At 38.1% G+C, this 21,114-nt stretch overlaps 3 protein-coding genes and 1 non-coding gene across 13 annotated transcripts; 1 reads left to right on the top strand and 3 right to left on the bottom strand.

Moving 5' to 3' along the window:
* Positions 1–357: 357 nt before the first annotated feature.
* LOC103700551 (transcription factor ILI3-like) lies at positions 358–1,325 on the top strand. Its single transcript, XM_088708811.2, has 2 exons — positions 358–601; positions 727–1,325. The coding sequence occupies exons 1-2, from the start codon at positions 500–502 to the stop codon at positions 880–882; spliced, it is 258 nt and encodes an 85-aa protein (XP_088564937.1). The 5' UTR covers positions 358–499; the 3' UTR covers positions 883–1,325.
* A 3,205-nt stretch (positions 1,326–4,530) lies between these two features.
* LOC103700527 (small ribosomal subunit protein uS4y) lies at positions 4,531–10,380 on the bottom strand. Of its 3 annotated transcripts, none has more exons than XM_008782471.5 (4): positions 9,858–10,380; positions 9,110–9,491; positions 5,975–6,189; positions 4,531–5,117 (listed from the first exon to the last, which is right to left on the bottom strand). In XM_008782471.5, the coding sequence occupies exons 1-3, from the start codon at positions 9,883–9,885 to the stop codon at positions 6,006–6,008; spliced, it is 594 nt and encodes a 197-aa protein (XP_008780693.3). In that variant the 5' UTR covers positions 9,886–10,380; the 3' UTR covers positions 4,531–5,117; positions 5,975–6,005. The 3 variants fall into 3 exon arrangements, with proteins under 3 accessions (XP_008780693.3, XP_026657895.3, XP_008780688.3); XM_026802094.3 differs by having other exon boundaries at positions 4,531–5,141; positions 9,858–10,379; XM_008782466.4 differs by having other exon boundaries at positions 4,531–5,126; positions 9,858–10,379.
* On the bottom strand, positions 7,123–7,210 carry LOC120108933 (small nucleolar RNA Z162). The gene has a single exon (XR_005510051.1). It is a non-coding gene; the product is annotated as a small nucleolar RNA Z162 (small nucleolar RNA).
* A 351-nt stretch (positions 10,381–10,731) lies between the features above and the next one.
* On the bottom strand, positions 10,732–19,533 carry LOC120103677 (HVA22-like protein a). 8 transcript variants are annotated; one of them, XR_015972111.2, is made up of 7 exons: positions 19,247–19,529; positions 15,790–15,816; positions 15,558–15,680; positions 14,267–14,510; positions 13,303–13,401; positions 12,703–13,179; positions 10,732–12,126 (listed from the first exon to the last, which is right to left on the bottom strand). XR_015972111.2 is itself a non-coding variant. In XM_039120097.2 (6 exons), exons 1-6 carry the CDS (start codon positions 19,300–19,302, stop codon positions 12,985–12,987), a joined length of 744 nt encoding a protein of 247 aa, XP_038976025.1. In that variant the 5' UTR covers positions 19,303–19,529; the 3' UTR covers positions 12,565–12,984. The 8 variants fall into 8 exon arrangements, 4 of the variants coding, with proteins under 4 accessions (XP_038976025.1, XP_088564935.1, XP_089782674.1 ...); XR_005508946.2 differs by having other exon boundaries at positions 12,116–12,398; XR_005508948.2 differs by lacking the exon at positions 10,732–12,126 and adding an exon at positions 12,213–12,369.
* Between the last annotated feature and the right edge of the window lie 1,581 nt (positions 19,534–21,114).

Here is a 21,114-nt window from a genome sequence, read left to right as displayed (position 1 = left end):
TAATGATGCTAAATCAAAGAGATCATGTCCTAATCTCCTTTTCTCTAATTCCCTTTTTAGGTACTCTAAACTGCATGGTGTTTCTGAATCAAGAGGCTCTCTAATATCCCTCCTTGGGGGCCTTCTAGTTGTGCTTGACACCGAAAGTTTAGAAGGAGACGAATACTACAACGACAAGGTACCAAGGACAATAGAGGGCGGCAAATACTTAAAAACAGAAGAGAGAAGGCATCTTTTGGGTAGGCTCGCCTGCTTCTTGAGAGCCCATGGGCCTGGTAAAAAAGAGGGTCCGCCACGAGAACCGAGGGGGAACATGTGGGGCCTCTAGCCTCTCTTAATATACGTTCTCGCCCGCTTGCCTTTCAGAGGCCTTCCCCAGCTATTTCCTCCCTCCCCCGCCTCCCCTCCTTTCCTGCCTCTCCATTGTTTTTAGATTCACTCCCTTTCGGTCTCCCTCACCCTTTTCTTCCCATCACTTCTCACCAGGAGCTCCATCAAGATGTCGAGCCGGGAGAGCAGCATCACTGATGAGGAGATGAATGAGCTCATCTCCAAGCTCCGAGCTCTGCTCCCTGAGTCCCGTCGCCCGAGCACAAGCAGGGTAAGGAAACAACACCACCTAGACCTTCCTGCCAAACGGCTCAAGTGATATCGTAGCTCCTTTCAGTATTTTTCAGAAGGCACTGACACTGCCATTGTGCGTTTATTTATTGCATACGAATGAAGGCATCGGCGTCGAAGCTGCTGAAGGAGACGTGCAGCTACATCAAGAGCTTGCGTCGGGATGTGGGCGACCTCAGCGACCGGCTGTCCGACCTGCTGGCGACGATGGACTCCAACAGCCCACAGGCTGAGATCATAAGGAGCCTCCTCAGGCCCTAGGAACAGTTAGTCTGCTGCCGCTTTACCTCCTTTATAGTACTCTCTAAGGAGGAACTGGTTAGGAGAAGGGGTCATATATGGTGTACCAGCATGTAAACTAATGTACTAGCTAGCTAGTAGGAAATAGTATCTTTGCTTGATGTCGTAGTTGTGTTTTCCCTACCCTCCACTTCCTTGTACATTTAGTACCAGCATATAAACTAATGTATTAGCTTGTAGGAAACAGTATCTTTGCCTGATGGCCAAGTACTGTTTTCCCTGCCCTCCACTACGTTTGCATTTCTCTAGGGTGGCTTGAGTTGTTTCTTCCATGACAACCGACCGACCACTATGGAGAAAATATCATGTAATTACGTTTCCTACGTGCTGCAGTTAATACTTTATTTCCAGTTTGTACGTCCGTACCCACATATATATATATATAGCTTTTCCTTTTTCGCTCTTCTATAATTTGTACATGATATAGAAAACATACAAGTGAGCTACGATGAGTACGAGAATGTTTTGAGAGATGCATAACAAAATAAAAATGGCTGCTCAATTAGCTTGAACTGAGCAGCGTACGTAGAAAAGCGTAGAAGTTGCACCAGTTAAAGAGCAAAGTATGTTATACTAATTAGCTAGTACGGTTTCGAGAAAAATCTTCCATATAAAATATTTATGGAATGTACTAAAGCACTCGAGTTGCAGAGAAATCTTTTATTCCTCCGCATGGGTGTCAAACTCTATGGCTCGATCCAACGTATCTCCCCCAAAAAATAAAAAAAGGAAGTGTGATATATCCATCCAAGTTTGAAAACTGCTTCACGGGAGACTGGGAGCTCAATACGAGGCCAATGCCCAGTTATCAGAAGATTCATCAAAATAGAAGTGACGGCACTCGGGAAAAGTCTCTAGAAATAGATGGGTTGTTTCGCGAGAAAAGGCATACCGGGCAATGGAGCCGGTCGCAAGAGGTTGGCTCTGGCTCGGGGCAGAGACAAAGGCGCGATTGACGCGCGGCGCCAGGCGACAGAAGACGTCGAGGCAGTGGGTCCCATGCCCACTAGGTGGGACCCAGTTTGATCCAACGGCAGGCGACGCGGGTCAAGTTGGTCCGGTACGTGGGTCTCCGGGGGAACACGAGTATTAAAGCGTACCCGGCTCTCCGTAGGCTGTTCCCGGCCCAGTGTGATAAGGTGGTCCTCACCGCCCGATAGGTGGACCCCCTCATATCACGGTACTGTGTCCGGCATCTATGACGTACGTTGGCTGTTTCCTCCTTTTAAGGCTCTAAAAAATATGACGGCAAGAGGGATCTCAACTATTAAATTACCCTCAAATCAGTGTCAAAAGAAAAAATATATCCGGTTTTGGTCACCAATCAAGTGAAGATGAGAGAGGAGCGACAAGCCACCCGTGCGCTCCGCTTGTTCTCCAATCTACGAGAGGTGTCAAACTCTCCAAGTATTCTCCAAATCTTGTGCTCGTTCTCTAATTCACACAAGGAACCGTGGCAATCTCATAGAGATCTTCCAAATCTTCTCCCAATTTTTGGGTTGCAATGGTCACTAGTGACCGCCTTAATCCATTTCGGATATGGATGACCTCGTTCTTTCTTTTTATTTTTAAATAAATATTTTCAAAATTTAAGAGTTCAAACTATATTAACTATAGTTAAAAGATAAATGAACTGTATAAAGCCTTTCCTAAGACAAAATTTTTTACAAATTATAACTAGTTTAATGGGACATATAAACAAAGAAAACAATCAACATTCATCAGCATTCAGCATTTGATCAAAAGCCTGAAGTTTGATTAATATTATCTGGTAATAGTAATACTTAAATATCTTTTTATACCAGAATACATATTATCTTGTTTATGATATTTTAAAAATGATTTTTTTTAACAAAAAATAGTTTGTATTTTGTAAATATAGAGTTGCTAATATGTACAGAAAGAAGAGTCTGCATATTGTAATAAATAATCAAAGCAAGAGTACAAAGTAAAGGTTTGATATGACATTCTTAGGTGCAATAGCTGCAGAGTTGCATGTGGGTAAGTAGTGGTGCTGTGCCGGTTACTATTATTTTGTGGAAAACCTTAGCTTCCACAAAAGTATTACGCATAAGAAAAAATTGAAGTACCATCATGTGACATGATATGATACATGAACATGGACATGGACATGGCGCCTATCCAATCCTAGCTCTCGGAAGGATCGTGCCTTCATTCTAGACTATGTCTATGCGATATGATCCACATAAATTTTTGACCAATTTCCACTCCAACTTGATCCAAGCTTGATGGGGACCTGCACAATTCCGAACCATGTAGTAATACTGACCAAAATTAATTTTTTGATAAATTCAACTTATGGATTAAGCGCACCAAACAATTGGAATGGTGCAATTGGTCAGAAATTTGGATTCGATGGGAGAGATCAGGGGGAAAGATTGCTCGGATCTAAGAAGAATTTACATAATAATAATAATAATAAACATTCAGCGAAATATGCAAGCTTTAAAGAAGGAATCAAAGGACGATAGAAAACGAGGAACATGGTGCCAGAGAGAAAAGGAAAAAGCTTAACCCATGAATGGAACTCGATCAGACCTATGTTGATGCCTTCATCGACCCCACCGTCTGATGAGAGGCTACGATGCTTCCCCACCACCGTCCTTCCATTCGGTGCTCGCTGGGGACGAGAGGCTTCTCTATGAATTGATAGTCATAGAGGCACGTTGATATGGACCGGAGAACACGTGTGATGGAGGAACCAGACACCATGGTTACCAAATCCATTAATGAATCCATTTCCTATATTATTATCTTGATATTATATGGAAAGAGAATAGATTATTCCATCTCCCTTTTCTGATGAATTCAAAACTATCTTACCAAATTTTATGTAATTACATAAATTCAATATTACGTATAGGACAATAATGAAAATACCCTTGCACCCCTCCTTAAATTCTACTGGAGTGATTGCACCCCTCCTTAAATCCTGGCTATGTTGATCCCAGATATTTGACCAAGGTAATTCTAATAGACAACTACAGCAATTTATTTGTGGAGGTAGACGAACCAACAACTGCCCTTCAAAGAATACATAGATCTATTGTGTATGAAAGTTATTACATCCAACCACTTATGATGTCCAAGCTCGTCTTCCTTCTTAGCATAAACATCATTTTTTCTATTCAAAAAAAAAACATAAACATCATTTTCTAGAGAGTGAATTTTGAAAGATCAAAATCTCTCATCATCTCTTCTTAACATAAAAAATCATTTTCAGTAACCACATCTTTCTTAATTGTATTCTGAAAAAAAAAATGAATACAAAAGAACAATTATTCATCATCCATTGCACATGTATTCTCTGTTACCAACATACTCAATTAGCTGTTCTTTTTTTTCTTTTCTTTCTTTTATTTTGGATTAAAGAACATACTCAATTTAGTTAAAAAATGGTGAAATAAAGACCTACCAGGCCACATTTATACTCCCTTGCTCAAGCCACATAGCATCTAGATTGCAGACTAGCAAGTCTGAGCAGCAAATCATGTAGAGCAGCAGATGTTGAAAGTAATATTTAAAACTACTTCCCGATAGACAATAATTCTCATTATAATCCAATTACCACAAGCAGAAAACGATCTATAGAACCAAGGAAAAACTATATGGCTGAAAGTATAAACTGATTAGCTCATAACCAATCACCGAGCTGGCCTAACATTTAATTTTGCTAAGGTGCCCCTGTAACATGATGGACCCAACATCTTCAAGCTAACAGGTTGTAGAAACAGTAATTTAAGAACACTTCAAACACATGAAAAGATTACATGATGATCATATGGCAGCCAAATAATCATGTGCAATAACAAAAGCTGAGGCACCTCATGTTCCATACTGTCGACTCCAAGAAACCATGTACAACATAACCTGCTCGACCTTGAGCCTTTTATCAGACGTTTCCAGCCTGATGAGACAATTGATCGATGATACATCAATCTATTATGTATCTCAGATAGTATTGTGGCTGCAAGGTCCAGTGAGATCCTTGGTCTAGTGAAATTATGATGACCCAGGTGATGGCTGAAAAAACTTCAGGGCGAACACAGCTATGGTTTCTTTTACCAACTAAAACATTTAACACCCCTGCACTCTTCATTGAAGTAGCAGCTCCACCACACGCGCCAACAGCTCCAGCAAGCACATGCTGTGCGTTAAATTAACTCCCAAGGTGTCTGTTGAGACTGAAGAGTTACTCGCTTGAGTTCCATAACAGTCATCAGACAAGAAACCAAGATTAAATTACATAAAAGACACAAAACCAACTGAAACACCCAAAGTGATTTATTATGCTAGAGAAACACCAATGCTTTAAACTCTTGCACAGACTTAAATGGTGGACTGAAACCAACAAGGTCTAGCACATTCCATCTGACCGATAGAGAAACAAATCACAAATAGGGCTCGTTTAATTTTCTCATTCAAAGCAAAATAAAAAGAACTAAACTTTCTCCACCACAGGGGGACAAAAGCAATATACAAAACCTCGTATAGGAGTGCAGTGAGATGGAGTAACCATCAAACGAACAAAAAAGATTGATAAATCTACTTTTTGGACAAAGAAAATGGGTAAGAAATGCTTTTAACGCCTAAACTCAATTAAGACAAACTGGAAGAAGCCCATAACGACATCAGTAGTTAGGGATGAGGATATTGCATGGAAATGGATGAAGGAACATGACGAAAGATGCAAATGTTTAACACAGGATAAATAGTGATGAAACAGATAAACCACCATGAGAATCAGTACATACATCAGCCACTGGTCAAGGAATTATTCGCAGTTATAGGTCTGACATAGTCATCTATATAGGTTTTCCACACAAGAATCTTCTACCACAACTTACTCCATTCATCCACAAAGATTATCCACATGTATATCCACTCAAAGTCGCTACATATAACCAAAAATCCCAAAATCCATCATCAGATGGTCATTTCAAACAAAAATAATCAACAAATATCCTTCTACAAGTAACAGAAAGATCTTTGCTTAAAACATAGCTAACTTTAACAAAGCAAAGAGAACTACCAGAACTGTGGAGAACTGAAAGTAAAAGCACTCATTCCTCATCATCCTCATCACCATCGCCTCTGGCTGCCTTCTTTGATGCAGCCTTCTGGTTCTTTCTCTTCACTCTACCAGGGCAGCCCCCACCAAATGGACTTGTGAGAGAGAAGTCAATGTGCTTCGCTGAATCCACCCTCACCATGAATGATGGAATGTTGACCACTTGCCTACCAACTCTGAAAGGAGAGATTGGAAAATAGATAGTCAGATATACACACCTTTTGATACTCAGCAAAATAATAGCGAATACAAACCAGGCGAATCTGGAAGTAAAACCTAAGAGGATAGTAGTTCAAATACTACAATGAAAGTCAAGTTGCTGCAAGTACAAGCAAACACTGTGTAAAAGAATTACAGCAAAGTGCTTTAAATGATAAAAAAACTCCCATCAGAAACCCTAGAACCACGACTCCCACCAGAAAGTTTAGAATGTACTTCCTGACACCAAGCTTGTTAAAAAGGAAGCCCAACCTCTACCAGGCAAGGCCAAGCTAGTACATGGCACAGAGATACTGATTCCCAAAGTTTACAAGGAAACCATATGCACCATATGGATAATTAAGAATCACACGTTCGTTGCCTCCACTCAAAAATCCAGCAGCAAAAAATTCAGGAAAGAAGAGACCATTGTTTGCCACCAAGCTGAGATAAAAGCATTGTGCTACAAGAAAATAATGCATACAAGTTATGATTGTGCTTCACGACATGCAAGAACTAATAGGCAAATAAACCTTGCTTTGCTTTAAAGAAGAAAAAAAAAGCATACTGATGAGCTCTATTGCAAAAGAATTAACTCCAGAATCGAATGCCATCAAATATGAGGCACATTCTATTGCTCGGGCAGGCAACAAGCTGATGAGCTTAAGTAAAAACAACCCTATGTGCTAGCTAAAAACTTCAATAAATATTCGCTTTAAATAACCAACTATAAAAATTCCCTCAAAATGATGCTCATAAACAATTGTGCCTTAACACCATACCAGTATTTACCAATTAGGCTTGCCACAAGTTGGTGGGAAAGATATTAATGATCATGGGCTTATATGATTCAGGGGGGAAGAACAATAGCTGACACATGAAGAAAACTTGTGCATGGACATGCATATAGCTGGGCACTCAGAATGAAAAGGACTAATATGTTTCCTCATTGGACTTTGACCTCACTCAAAAATGAAACAACTTCCTCATTGCGCCCAGTGACAGAATACATGCACAAAGAGACTTGCGAACTTTTAAATCTAAAAATATCAGAGAATTCAAAACAAGTACATTGTATGTTCATTGCATTTATGAAACTGCCCAGAAAAATAATTATCGTCATGATAATATCAAAAATTTAACTACATCAATGGAGATGCATTCTGTTTTAAGACGAAATGAATAGATGAAAATACAGGCATCATGGATCGAATTTCTTTCATCATTTTAGACGCCATTATCCATATCACAGATGACCATCATGAGATATTAACAACCTGTTCCCATCATATGGCCTATTTGACATCAACTTAAAAGAATCAAGCTGGATATTTTCAAAGATAAGAATATGAAAGCATGCTGATATATGCTGATGGGAAGAGAGAATAACTGTGGATATGAAATAGATGTAATTTGATTTCAAATATGATTTAGCCTTCAAATGCTTTACCCTATGGACCAAAGAGTTTCAGAGAAAACCAATTTGAAATTGCTCAGGATTCAGCGGTTTCAATAGCTCAAGCCAGTTATGGTCCATTTCCAAGCATGTATAGTATGAAAAGTTTAACAGCTGTTATAAGGAGATGTAGGGAACATCTGCATCAACGTTAAAACAGAAGACAAGACAAAGATAAAAGGCACTGGTGAGACAGGACAGTTTTGCAACATGCTAAACAACAATTGCAGGTGTCTCAGGTAACCATCATGAGATATTCATAACCTATCCCATTGCATAACTACTTCCACATCAACACAAACATATCATATAAAATAGACAACTTAAGTAAGGAAAAGATGGTGTGTTGAGATGTGCTGCAGAAAAAAGAAAAGGAAAGAAAAAAATCACAATGGGATATAAAATTAGACTTTAATTGAGTTCATAAGATTTAGCCTTCTAATGCTTTAACCTGGGGACCAAGGCCTGACGTTTCAGTCAAAACTGATGTAGAACAGCTTGAGTTGTCACTTTTGGTAGTATCTAACAATTTCAATCTGGTTTTCAACAATTTCAGTGATTACAGTTAAAACTGACCTGTTATAGATAATATGGCCTTATGTAGAGTTACTAGCTTGGTTTTCCAGGTATTTTTTATATTTTCCATTTTAAGCACAGGGGTGGGAGTGGTTAAATTTGATGAGTGGTGACAAGTTTAGCCTCTAGGATCCATTGTCATAAGATAGATGTCTAACCGTGCATGTTTCGAGCGGATTTGAAAGCATAAGAAGCGTCCTAGGACAGAATATAACCGGAAATGTAATATTTTAAAACATTTTTTAAGTTATACAAGTGACATAAATTTGTAGGAATCTTGCTTGCAAAAGAACAAGGACAACCATGATTACTCTAATGAAATTCTAAATGAAACTTTAAAAGAATTGTTATTTTGACATAAATGCAAAATCTGGTTCAAGAAATCTTACCAAGCGACAATATGAATTGAAAATTGGTGTCTAATCTAACTACTCCCACTTTATATTTAAATTCTATTTTTTCAAAAGCTATTTATATATTAAGTTTTTTTTATAATCTTTAATAAATCTACAACCAAATCAATGAAAGCAGAAGGTCCCAACATAACTAGCAAATTAGTATTAAGAGAAAATAATAAAATGTTCGACAGAAAGCAACCATGCCACAGTAGGACATTAGCTAATCCATCAAATCCAAGTCAAACTAATTTGGGCTGCAAGCAATTATTGATCCATCAGATGACACTTCTTTCTACATTAACTTACATATAACATACGAGATCACAAGTAACTAATACCAAAATAAAAATGCTGAGAATGTATGAAATCAAACAAATTGATGATATAAAAACATTATTTTCAAATAATTAGCATTCCCAAACATTAACTAAAATAACAATGATAATAACCAGAAGTCAGAGAGCAAACCTGATGTGGCGCTGCCTGATAAGGACCCTGGCATGATGAATGGACTTCGCCATCCCAGACTTGAACACGAGAGTCTGGAGCCGGCGCTCATGGAAGTTCTCCACAGTGAGAGCCAGAACATAATCAAGCTTGTTCTGCGTCTCGTCGAGGAGGCCGTACCGGTTCATCCGGCGGAGGAGGGCCTCTCCTTCAAAGATCCGGCGAGGGTTCTTCTCATCCAGTGTCAGAAGCTCCCTGGCCGCATTCCGGATCCGGCTCAAAGCGAACTGAACCCTCCACAGCTCCCTCTTGCACCGGAGCCCATACTCACCCACGAGCTTCAGCTCGGCGTCGAGCCGCTCCTTCTCATAGGGGCGGCGGGGCTTCTTGAAGGTCTTTCCATCTGCGAACACCTCACATTCTTTAGGATTCCCAGATTCACATCCCAACCAAAATCGTAACTAGTGTTTCAACCGATTACACTGAAGTAATAGTTGAATCATGAGATAACAAAGCATCTCAGAAACCAAAAAAGGAAATCCTTTTATGGCAAACTTGACTCAGGGCTCTAAAAATTGCAATTTTTTTTCTCATAAACCCTGATTTACGAGTCCGGATCGATTCAAGTAATATTAAGAAGGGATTAAAAGGGGAAAATAGGATCTAAGAGTTCGAATCGACTAGAAAAGATCATACGAAGGCGAGATCGCCGAATAGAGATTGGAACTGAAACGAGGGGAAGAGAGAGGGAAGAGAGAACAAGACTTACAGTTCCGATAGAAGCTGACGTGAACCATGGCGGGTTCTTCTTCGCCCTCGCCGTCTCCCGCCTTGGCCTCCGGAGATCGAAGATGGAGGTCTTATATAGAGGACCACAACCCTAAGCCTAGGCTTTTGTCTGATGTTAATGGACTCCTCGGACCGGCCCAGTCTTCCCTGGAATGCTGGGCGGCCCAATGACCCAAACCCAGACAGCCTTTTTCTAATAATGTCAGAAATTTAAGTATAGCATGTAACAAAAATGAGCAATATTATGTATAGAAGTCTTAACCATATAAAAAGGAGCAAGATATATAATATTTGCAATTAAAAATATTTATTAGTTATAGCTGTAAGCTTGTTGGGCTGCATTTTCCAAATGGTACGGTAACATGCTCATCAATAACAACAAATAATGATAATGATGATGGATAAAACATTAGAAAGATATTAATAATGACCAAGTTTGTACCATGGATATAAATTATGTATGCAAAACTCCAGCATGTGCAACACATATTGTGATTAGTTGATATGGGGCTAGGCACTAGGGAGGTGAGACAATTGGGCTAAAATATGCCAAGAAAACTGCACATATACATACATGCACACATCACACATACATACATATATATATACATATATACATATATACATATATGTATATTCATAAAAGTAAGCCTTGCTACAAAGATAAAGTTGTTTTATTATGACCTATAGGTCACGGATTTTAACTACAGAAATAGTCCTCCTTTTGCATATAGGGATAAGATTGCATACATCTTTTATATATATATATATATATATATATATATATATATATATATATATATATATATATATATATATATATATATATATATATATATATATGATTATGATGATGATGAAGTAAGAGATATGTGGGAGGAATGGAGGGATGTGTACATTGTGATTTTTAGAGGATAAGTGGTTTTAGTGTTGCAATTTCATGCTTTAAAGACTAGCCGCATAAAGTTGGTCTCATGGCCTTTCTATTATATATACAAGTATTTTGCATATGTTACACACACACCCTTACTCGTGATGGGATGGGAAAATGGGATTTTGGAGGTGTTTCTTGGAGAGAGAGAGAGAGAGAGAGAGAGAGGTGATCTTTATGTGCTTCAAAAGACATAATCAAATGCTTTGTTTTTGCAATCCAACTTCACATTTGCAATTACAGGAGTCTTCTCTAAATTTAGTTAACAGAGTGTGGCATATGCAATGTCGCAATTAGTTTACGAAACATCATGACATAGAGCAAGGAAATACAGATATTGCAAACCTTTCAAGAATATTGAAAGAGATCATGTGTTGTTAGAGCTAACACACAAAGACATATAATACCATGACTAGAGAAGGGAAATATACGTTATATGTTTTATAGATGATGCCTCCAGATATTGACATATGTACTTTAATGTGAAGAAATGCGTGAGAACTTCCATATGCAAGCAAGGCAAGAAGAAACTTTATAATATAATACATTAACTTACAGTACGTTTCCCACACATGATTTTTGAGACATGACTTAGTATATGTTGTTTCTCCTTTTTTTTTCTGCATGCAGAATCACTGCAGACTCATCCTGAAAACAAGTATTAAAATCTTCGGGTTGTCCTAATGAGCAATATTCCTATGATCAAGAAGAATTCAAGTAGAAAATATGGCACCCTCCGGTTTATCAATGTACAGGTTCCATGATAACTTGGTATCAGATTGAAGGAAGACTCAAAAAAAAAAAGAGGACAAAACCGGGTTGAGAAAAAGCACAATTACCAGGAAAGCATTTCAGTGGAATCAGCTACATATCTGTGGCACAAGATATTTAAAGAAAAAAACAAAAAAGAGAGAGAAAAAAAAATTAACAAAAAAAGCTCACTCTGCAAAAAAAATTCTAAAATAGAAGCGGCAATGCTCAACCATTTAATCTATTCAACTACATCCAATTTATTATAGGTCAAGTTAGATTATTTGTTTCATAAAATCATCAAGTTCGGATCTAAATTTTTGATCTGATCGGATTTCAGTTACAGTCTTTAGAACAATATTGCATCCAATCCGATCTATACCTGCTCCGGCCCATCCCGACTGCCATTTCTTTTAAGATCAGATAGAATTAACAGTTGCATAGCTCGATACCTGCTTGATATCGCTCTCCACAGAGCAACCCTTGATGAATCTGCTTGATACCTGCTCGATATCTTTGGTATGCGAGCCAAACACTAAATATATGCGAGAACACAGGCGAAAACTATCTGCACAAATTGCAATTGGCCAATGAATGTTTTTTTTTAAGGGTCACAAACTAGAAGATCATGTGGAGCACAAAAAGAAACAATACAAGCAATGCAACCATTGCTCTCAGCACATGAAGCCTGTCTTATACATTCGGCATGACGACGAGGTATTTGATGCAGACTAAGGAGCACATGAATTCAATATTATTGCTTACAGGTACTTGAACCAAAAGAAGTCCTTGCGTTCCTTGTTTGGGTGCTCTGAGCATTAATCGAGCAAACAAAAGCAGCTGATGTGAAGATGAAAGAAATGACTGTCGTAAGCACAGAACGAAGCGCACAAAATAATTGAAAGCACCTCTGTGTACAATGAACGGAAACATCATTCCTATCACTATCAATATATCATCATCACGTTTTTTTTATTTTTTCAAATATATCATCTAGAGCAATAGATTGAAATAAAATCTATGACTTTAGAGAGGCTACAATATATACTAGCTCATGCTGCAATGCAGTCCAAGTGTCAACTTACATACATGACCAAACACTCGAAAGAAATAAACCTGCAAAAGATAGAAACTATATACTTACATTAGTATGAGAAGGCAACGTTTGTCAATTGATTGGCATACATCATGAAGGGTGCAACCCCTCCTATCTTAAAGTGCACTGACAATCCTGGACAAACTGATGACATTTGAAGCCTTAAAATGCAGGTGTTCCTCCCACAGAGACGAAGATTAAAGTGCATTCCCAGGTGCTCAAATATCTTCATCGATCACCACCAAGAAAGAAGAAAAACCTTCCAGATAACTGATGGCCACATGGAGAGACTGATCTATAGCAGGTCATCAAGTGACCAGAATTAGAGTTCTATGTCCAATATCGGTTATCATAATCAAAGATCATGAAACTGCTGTTCTCCCAAGACTTTGAATCCCTTTCAAGCTCTACTTCATTAAATGTCATGTGACTGTTGCTCTCCCAAGATTTGGATTCCTTCACAACCACCCTATCATCGAACGTCACACGTTTGTTGCCCTTCTTGGGCGTTGTTACTTTTTCCGTCTGCAAATAACATGAAAATACTTGGTGCAAATATTTTGCTAGTTATCTGATGAGGATTAAAAAGACATTCTGCTGTTCATTTTGAAAATAGAGAAGTGATAGATGAGAGGAAAGAAAGCTCACGTGACTATCGCTCCCCCAAGGCTTGGATTCCTTCCCAGCCACCCTATCATCGAATGTCACACATTTGTTGCTCTTCTTGGGCTTTGTTACTTTTTCAGTCTGCAGATAACATGAAAATATTTGGTGCAAATATTTTGCTGATGAGCATCAAAAAGACATTCTGCTGATCATTTTGAAAATAGAGAAGTGATAGATGAGAGGAAAGAAAGCTCATTGGCAATAAGATAAGTGATCTAATCAAGATGCCTAAGCTAAAAGACTAAAATGAGGTTAATTGAAAATCTTAATAAAATTAGTAGATCGCAATGTAATTCAATGTTTTACAGAAGGAACAGGGAAGATGTTTCTGTACATTACAACTCTGGGTCGGCATGATACAAGCCTAATCCTCGCTTGAATCAAACTTCGAAATAAAAAATGAAACTGCATCTCAACACATCTATTAAGACCAGATCAGGTTGCTTTAAGATTCAATGATTAATTAGGTTCTTTTTTTCAGGCAGACTGGATCAACAATTTGTCAGACACAATCTATAAGAAATATGTACATATCAAGTTAGTTAATAATACAGTAAAGAAACCATGCAAGAATTTAACAAACATTGTATAAATTAACAACCACATGAAGCTATTTAAGTTGTGATTAACAATCCAAATAGATGATGACTTACATAAAAAACTTTTCCTAACTGTTTGAGGAGGGTCCAGATGAGTACGAAAATTATATGGTAGTATCAGTTTATGAAGTCAGGTGGATTTGGATCAGGTCTCATGTGATCCATATCAATATATATTACGACAAGATCAAATTCTCTGGAACCTAGCAACATCCAAATGATTCTTGCTCAGACTAGACCCCATCATGTCAAGTTTTGGATCAAAAATAAGCAAATTTAATCCATTTGCATTCCTAAGTTAGGACCTCTGGTTTCAGCACTGAAAGAAGGGGAGTATGATGGCATACCTTGTTAATGAGCTTCTGAAATGCTTCTGGTCCATTTTCTTCAATAAATTTCTCCGCAGCTAATAAAACATCATCGGGCCTGCTGAATATGTCCTTTTTTCGAGGGACATACCAGATGTTGACTGTCTGTTGGTTTACAAACAATGGTCTCACATAACTCTGATAAACATATGCCGCACCACTGAAGTAAGGTAAGACCAACCAGCAGTTAAAGATCAGCTTTGCATAAGCCCAAAACGGAAGCCTGTACCAAAAAACCATACAGAACAACATCAACATAGTAAATTGTTGCATAATCGCAACATAAATGGGGATGTAACTGATTGGAACCAAAAATTATTATTACTTATTTATTTATTTTCAGAATGAGGATGCCAGATCAGGCTAGGGTGGGATTTGAACCCAGGTCACCGGTATCAACACCCAGTGACTTTACCAAGCTGGTTGGCTCCCTCAATATTCATTCATAATGTATCATTTTTTTCAGTGCAAAGTCCTTAGAAGCGCGCGCGCGCGCGCACACACACACACACACACACACACACATATATATATATATATATATGTATATGTATATGAAGGGCCACACTTCTACGATAAAAGGAAAACAAAGATAAGTTAAAGATCTATAAAATTAAATATTATTAGGAGTTATATTACAGTGCCATAAATTCATGTACAGGCTATTCTATTCTTCCACCTATCATCCAATAAGATCAACATTATCATTCATTCAATAAAAAAAATGCAGCACAAAAAAAGGAAGAAAGGAAGAAAAAACTTGGTACGTTGTGAATGCCACACAATTCGTTAACAAATTTTGTTTAAAAAAATTACCGAAATTCTTGCCTATGCTAGTTGTTACATGACTGGCCACATCAACATTTGTGCCTTTGTGGCCTTCACTTAGCCTCAAGCTCAAGCAACAAATACCACTCATACGACGTTACAAATCGCAGCAATTTGTCAAAATGAACTTTTAATCAATCTCCATCTCTAACCTGTAACAGAGATCCAAATAACAAAGAGATGCTAATTCGCCGTTCTGTCTACTGATTCCGCTAAATAATCCTCTCCTTTCTGTAGGTTTACAAATGTAAATTATATATTAAACATCATAAAGGGCTGAGCTGTCATGCAAATCCGTGACAAATTTGGGGTTTGGATTGTTCATCATATCAACATGTCAAGCAAAATCAAGCATCAGCAAAACCAAAATGAAAAAGGAACAAAGAAAATTTAGTTATACAGGTCTAGCAAAAACTTGTGGCAACATCAGAAGAGCAAATACCATTCAATGACTTTTGCAAAAGTGAGCTCAAAGAGTGTAATTAAAGAATGCAACACCCAGTAGGTAAGCCATTGCTGATCATCAACAGAAGACTTAGTTTCTATTGCCTTCACTGAAGCATACCTATCAAAATCCCACAAGATTAATTGCATACTCATGCCAGATAAATTGACGAATAGTATAACAAAACACTCCAACATCTTCCATGAATAGATATAGGAATGCTACTTACAAAGGATACACAAGTGTGACCAAAGGCCTGCATGCGAAACAGGTAAAAAGAAAGTCAAAATATTAGAAAACCAAAATAAATGGATAACAGATAAATTCCTAAAAGGCTAATTTATAACAATTTTTTTTTTTAAAAAAAAAGCAATTTTCAGATGATGATCTATAAATTGTATAGCTAGAATACAACATCGCTAAAATAGGAAAGATGCCCCTTGAAATTACCATTTTGACTGCTACTTTTTGAGATTCTTCAACATGGACAATCCTCATGAGTCAGTAAGAATCAAATAATCATACTATCATTCCAGCATCAAATCCACATAGTTAGCTTCCAACCAGCCCACATCTCATCATCATTAGAGTTCAAAAGAATCATACATTCATTAGATGAGATGGGTTAGGACGCAAACACCTTTTGGTAAATAACAAGCAGGAGAAAACATGTGATTGTGAAAATGTTGATTTTAAACTTTTAATACCCAGGATACACCTATAACAATGTGTTTGTCCCAAAGGATAAATATCGCTTTCAGAGACCATACAAGTCATAACGAATACTTGGTACTATATTAATACTTGCTAGCAAGGTCCACAAAACCGACCCACGCTAAATGGTTCAGGCTATTACTAAACCAAACTAGTGTAGAACTTGTTGGTTTGCTGGTTCAGCTCAAAACTCGGGCCAAACAGGTCTGACTAAGCAAAATCACCCAATTCTGCTAGCTACAAATCTATACTGCCTGGTTTCAGGCGGTGCCATCATTGGGAGTGAGAAAAAAAATGGTGGGAGCTATCTCGATATAGGATGCATATCGTACCATATTGAACAGTTAATGTACCACTATGATCCTATGTACCAACATTGTGAATCTTGCTTGCTAGTATCCTGATCAAATAAAAACAAAAGGAAATATATCGAATAAATCAGTAAGAAAAATTAGGTCAAAAAAGTAGAAAATATTGAGAGGGTGAGTCCTGGTGCAACGGTAAGGTTGCTCCACTGACCTGGAGGTTACTGGTTTGGAACATAGAAACGGTCTCTCTACACACGCTGGTAAGGCTATGTACATCTGACTCTCCCTAGACCCTGCAATGACCAGAGCCTCATGCACTAGGTAGCCCTTTTTAAGAAAAAAACTTAAAAACTAGTCCAAGTCTTAAGGAAAAAACTTAGCTTTGTCCTCTAGTTAAAATATCAAGCCCTCTTTCCTTGCATAGATGACACCTAAGAAAACTACGCAACAATGGTAATTTCTAATTTTTAATCATTATATATTATTAAAATTGCACATTTTTCTAAAAATTGAAAACATCTTTGCTATTATATGTAAATTACTTTATACCATTGCCCATGGTCCCCAAACCTCTCCCCATGCTGATGTGCTACAGTCTATCCATATGCAAGATGCTTTGTACATACCCCTCTTTAATAAAAGTACATCTCAATTAGTTTAACTATTGCTTAACATGAAAAAAACTAGAGAAATGAACCAGCTAAAACTGGGTGTGCATTAATCATACAGGAGATCACAGCCATGTGTGCTTCTCGCGTGCATCACATGCACCTAGCACTATCATAATAGTATTATTTTTAAAGGAAAAGCATATATTTATATATGCATTTATATACATCCCAAGAATCCTTTATTTAATTTGCTCTTCTCCCCAACTTTTTCTTCTATTCTTTCCTTCTCTTCTTCTTTGGATATTCAAAAAGGAAGAGAAACTCACATGTTACTCAAAATGTCATCTAACAATTAAATAATAAGCTTGACGACCCAAGTAGGGCACTTAAATAAAACCTAAAGCATTCTAGAAACCTAAATTAGCTCAAAGCACTCCATACCATCCTAAACCAAATCAAACATACCAAAACCAAAACCATCAACTAGGATATAACAAACTAGTTATGGACAGTACAAGAAGAATCAACCTGTATGCCCAATACCTGTTCAGTATCTGGATTCATGCTCTATCCCCATTTTGGCAAAAGAAAAGAATGGTGGCATCTGAAAGCAAATCATGACAGGTTCATTACTTTTACTCTGAGACTATATATGTCTTGCAGCATACTCTATGCTGAGATACAAACTTACGACCTGGAGTGTCAAGCACTGCCCTAAGGCCCTATCGCCAGCTTCAAGGTTTTGTATACCACTTGACTATTTAAAAGTTGGCTGAAGTACTAAATTCTCTGACCTACTCAATCCACTAACACCAAAACCCATCTTCCAAAAAAAAATATCATTAGCTTACCTATGCCTTCTCAGAGTCAATTTTAACAAGGAAAAGGTTCATATCTTTTAATGGTAATAATAAGATATTGCCATCTTCCCTTGTTTGGATTCTTTCCAAGTCTATGGAAATTTTGAAAGGCTGCTTCTTGACTGCATGAGCTTAAAGTATGGATAATAAGGTATTCCTCCCAAACCACCAACCAAGATCTATGTTTCACTGCAAGCTCTTCTTTTCCTTAATTTGCCTTCACAATGAATCCAGCACCGATACATATAGGGTTAATGTAAAGCTGACGTCTTGGTCTTTCAGTTGTGCTCTATGGTCAAACGATTTTGAAGGAAAAAGCCTTTGATTGATATGGTGAAGAAAATTTAAGTCGGTGGACATATGATCATAGAACTTCATCTGATGAAATTTTAGTGTAACTTCCTAAACTCTCTTCTTTTTAGTTAAAGTGTTAAAGGCAGATTTTATGCATTATAGCAAGTCATCATGAATTGCTTCCATGAGAAGTCACTTTACTAGGTCATCTACCCTTGATTTGCATTAAAAAAGAAGTAAAAATAACATCAAAGGCTTTGTATCATTTATCAGTTCCAAATTTGCAGGAGGGGAAAAACATATTTATGCATAGAAGATACAAATAAAAAGAGTATTCAGAAAATCAAAGTTCATTATTTCGAGCAATACAATAAAGGCTAAAGTACTAAAGTAGAAGAACCGTGGGACAAGCCTGAGGTATAACAATTGAGACATTTTTTTTTCTGCCAAGGGCATTACAACAGATAACCAAAAATTCAATTTTTGGCACAACGAAACGAACAAAATGAGACCTTTACCTGTTTAAGAAAATAAAAGTAAAAAGAACACCTAAATTTCGGCCTTCTCCATCGAGAAGAAAGAACCGATCAGTGGTCTTCCACTATATGTCATCAGAGATCACCATTGTTTCTAGAAAAAAGAAGGGGGAAAGGAGGAGCTAAATAACTCTTTCTCTAATTCAATTTTATTAAAAAAAGAAAAGGCATCAAAGATACTTCACAAACCCAGAAGAAAGACAAAACCCAGATTACTTGAGCTATATTACTAAAAAATGCAAACTTTTCTGTTAAAAGTGGGAGAAAAAAGCAATGGAGGAGACTGAAACAGGATTCAAACAATAAAAATTTAGCACACAAGAAAACAAATGGATCGTTTTCTTTTATGAGCGTAATACGTACCCAACGAGAACATCGAAGTTCTTGACCACGACCTTAAGGAAAGATCCAGAACCCATTTGCTTCTCTGTTCTCCTCCCTTTCTCTTCCTCTCTTCTATTAGAGATCTTCTTTAGAGAAATAGAAGCGATTACTTGCTCTCGGTCTCAGTCCCAGAGCGACAACACAGCGGAATCTCCGACAAATGCACGCCCTTTTTTCCGCGAAAACACCTCCCAGGTCCTAATGCCCGACGAGCCCACCCTTCGCTTTTAGAGAGGAAAACCGAAAAGGGTATTTACCTATCACTGTCAAAATAAATAAAAAAAGAGTATATTTCTCATTCTTTAATCGGTGAAATGAGGCAGCGCAGTAGCCGTAGCCGGTGCTTTTTGGGTGGTTCTATATACACCCCCCCTATTGCTCAGGACACCCCCCAAAAATTAAAAAAAAATTAAATACTCTCTACACCCCCCCATTTGCTAAGGACACCCCTAAAAAATTAAAAATTCCTAAATTACCCCCCACCCTCCCACCCCCTCACCTAAATTGCTCTCTACACCCCCCAAACCCCCCCCACCCCGCTCTTCCCCTCCAAAACACCCGCCGGCTTCTCCCTTCCGCCCAAAAAACCTCGTCTCAAGCACCTCGCCGGCGGCCAAACCCCCTCCGTCTCCCTTTGAACTGTTCCGCCCAAAGCACCTCGCCAACGCCCAAAACCCCCCCGTTCCTCCTTCTCCCTCTCGTCGCCGGCATTCTGTTCGGCTGCACAGAGCCGGACAGAACCCTTCTGTTCGGCTGCACAGTGCCGGACAGAAGCCTTCTGTTCGACACTGTGCAGCCGAACAGAAGAGTTCGGTTGAGGGTTGCCGAACAGAAGGCTTCTGTTCGGCACTGTTCAGCCGAACAGAAGCCTTTTGTTCGGCGATTCAGTGCCGAACGGAGCATGAACCGTGAAAAAAAAAAAATTTCGAAACAAGGTGGAACACGTACCTTTGCGGCCGATTCTTCGTCCCAAATCACTAGTTACTTGTCCATGCTTCGAATGGGGCTTAAATCTCCTTCAAAAATCGCCTAAACGATGTAAATGGATCGGGGGGTTTGAGGGGTGTTTTTTTTTTTTTCTTTTCAAAACGAAACGGAGGAGGAGGAAGGGGGGGTGTACTGAGAAAATTTCAAGGACAATATGGTAATTACACTAAAGGTTAGTTTGGGTATTTTTTTTTTTGGTTTTTGGGGGGTGTCCTTAGCAATAGGGGGGGTGTATATAGAACCCCCCGTGCTTTTTTGCTGCGAAAACGCATATGCCTCTCCTTCTTCCTACTATTACTAAGCTACCCCTTGGCTTGGCATTTGACAGCTGTCATTGGGGCTCATTGGCTCGTGATGCCTGGTTTCTCGTTGGCTTTTGCTGTGTACTCTGCAAAAATCATATGGGACGGACGCTGGAGAAGAAAAATATGCGGCAGATTTGTTATTTTGCATCTCTTAGTGCCCATCTTGAAGAACAAACCTGAGTCAGCAATTTTTGTTTACCAACTAAGTCATCAGTCTCGTAATGTTTAAACAAATAATAATAAAATAATTATATGCGGCACCCTTTTTTTTCACGTCAAGTTTTTTCATCTTTTTTTCATCAAGCTGTCTGTTCTGTCCATGAAAATTTCCTTATCCTTTTTTGAGTCCTCCTCCAATTTTTTTTTTCTTTTTTCAAGAACTTTTACACTTAAGAGTTCATAGAATATAAGATGTGATATGTATATAATTTTTTATATTAGACAAAACTAAAAAATTAAATACTATGTAGTGATACGGATAAACACTATATTTTAGAAATTATATATCAATTTACCTAAAGGAATATATTGGCTTGCTAAATAACTAATTTACTT

This window comes from Phoenix dactylifera, chromosome 12, assembly GCF_051530095.1.
Source record: "Phoenix dactylifera cultivar Ajwa chromosome 12, Ajwa_hap1_PhDact_Kaust_v1.1, whole genome shotgun sequence".
In the NCBI taxonomy this organism is placed as follows: Eukaryota; Viridiplantae; Streptophyta; class Magnoliopsida; order Arecales; family Arecaceae; genus Phoenix; species Phoenix dactylifera.
Note: the sequence above shows the minus strand (reverse complement) of the source record. Positions and strands in the feature narration are given on the sequence as shown.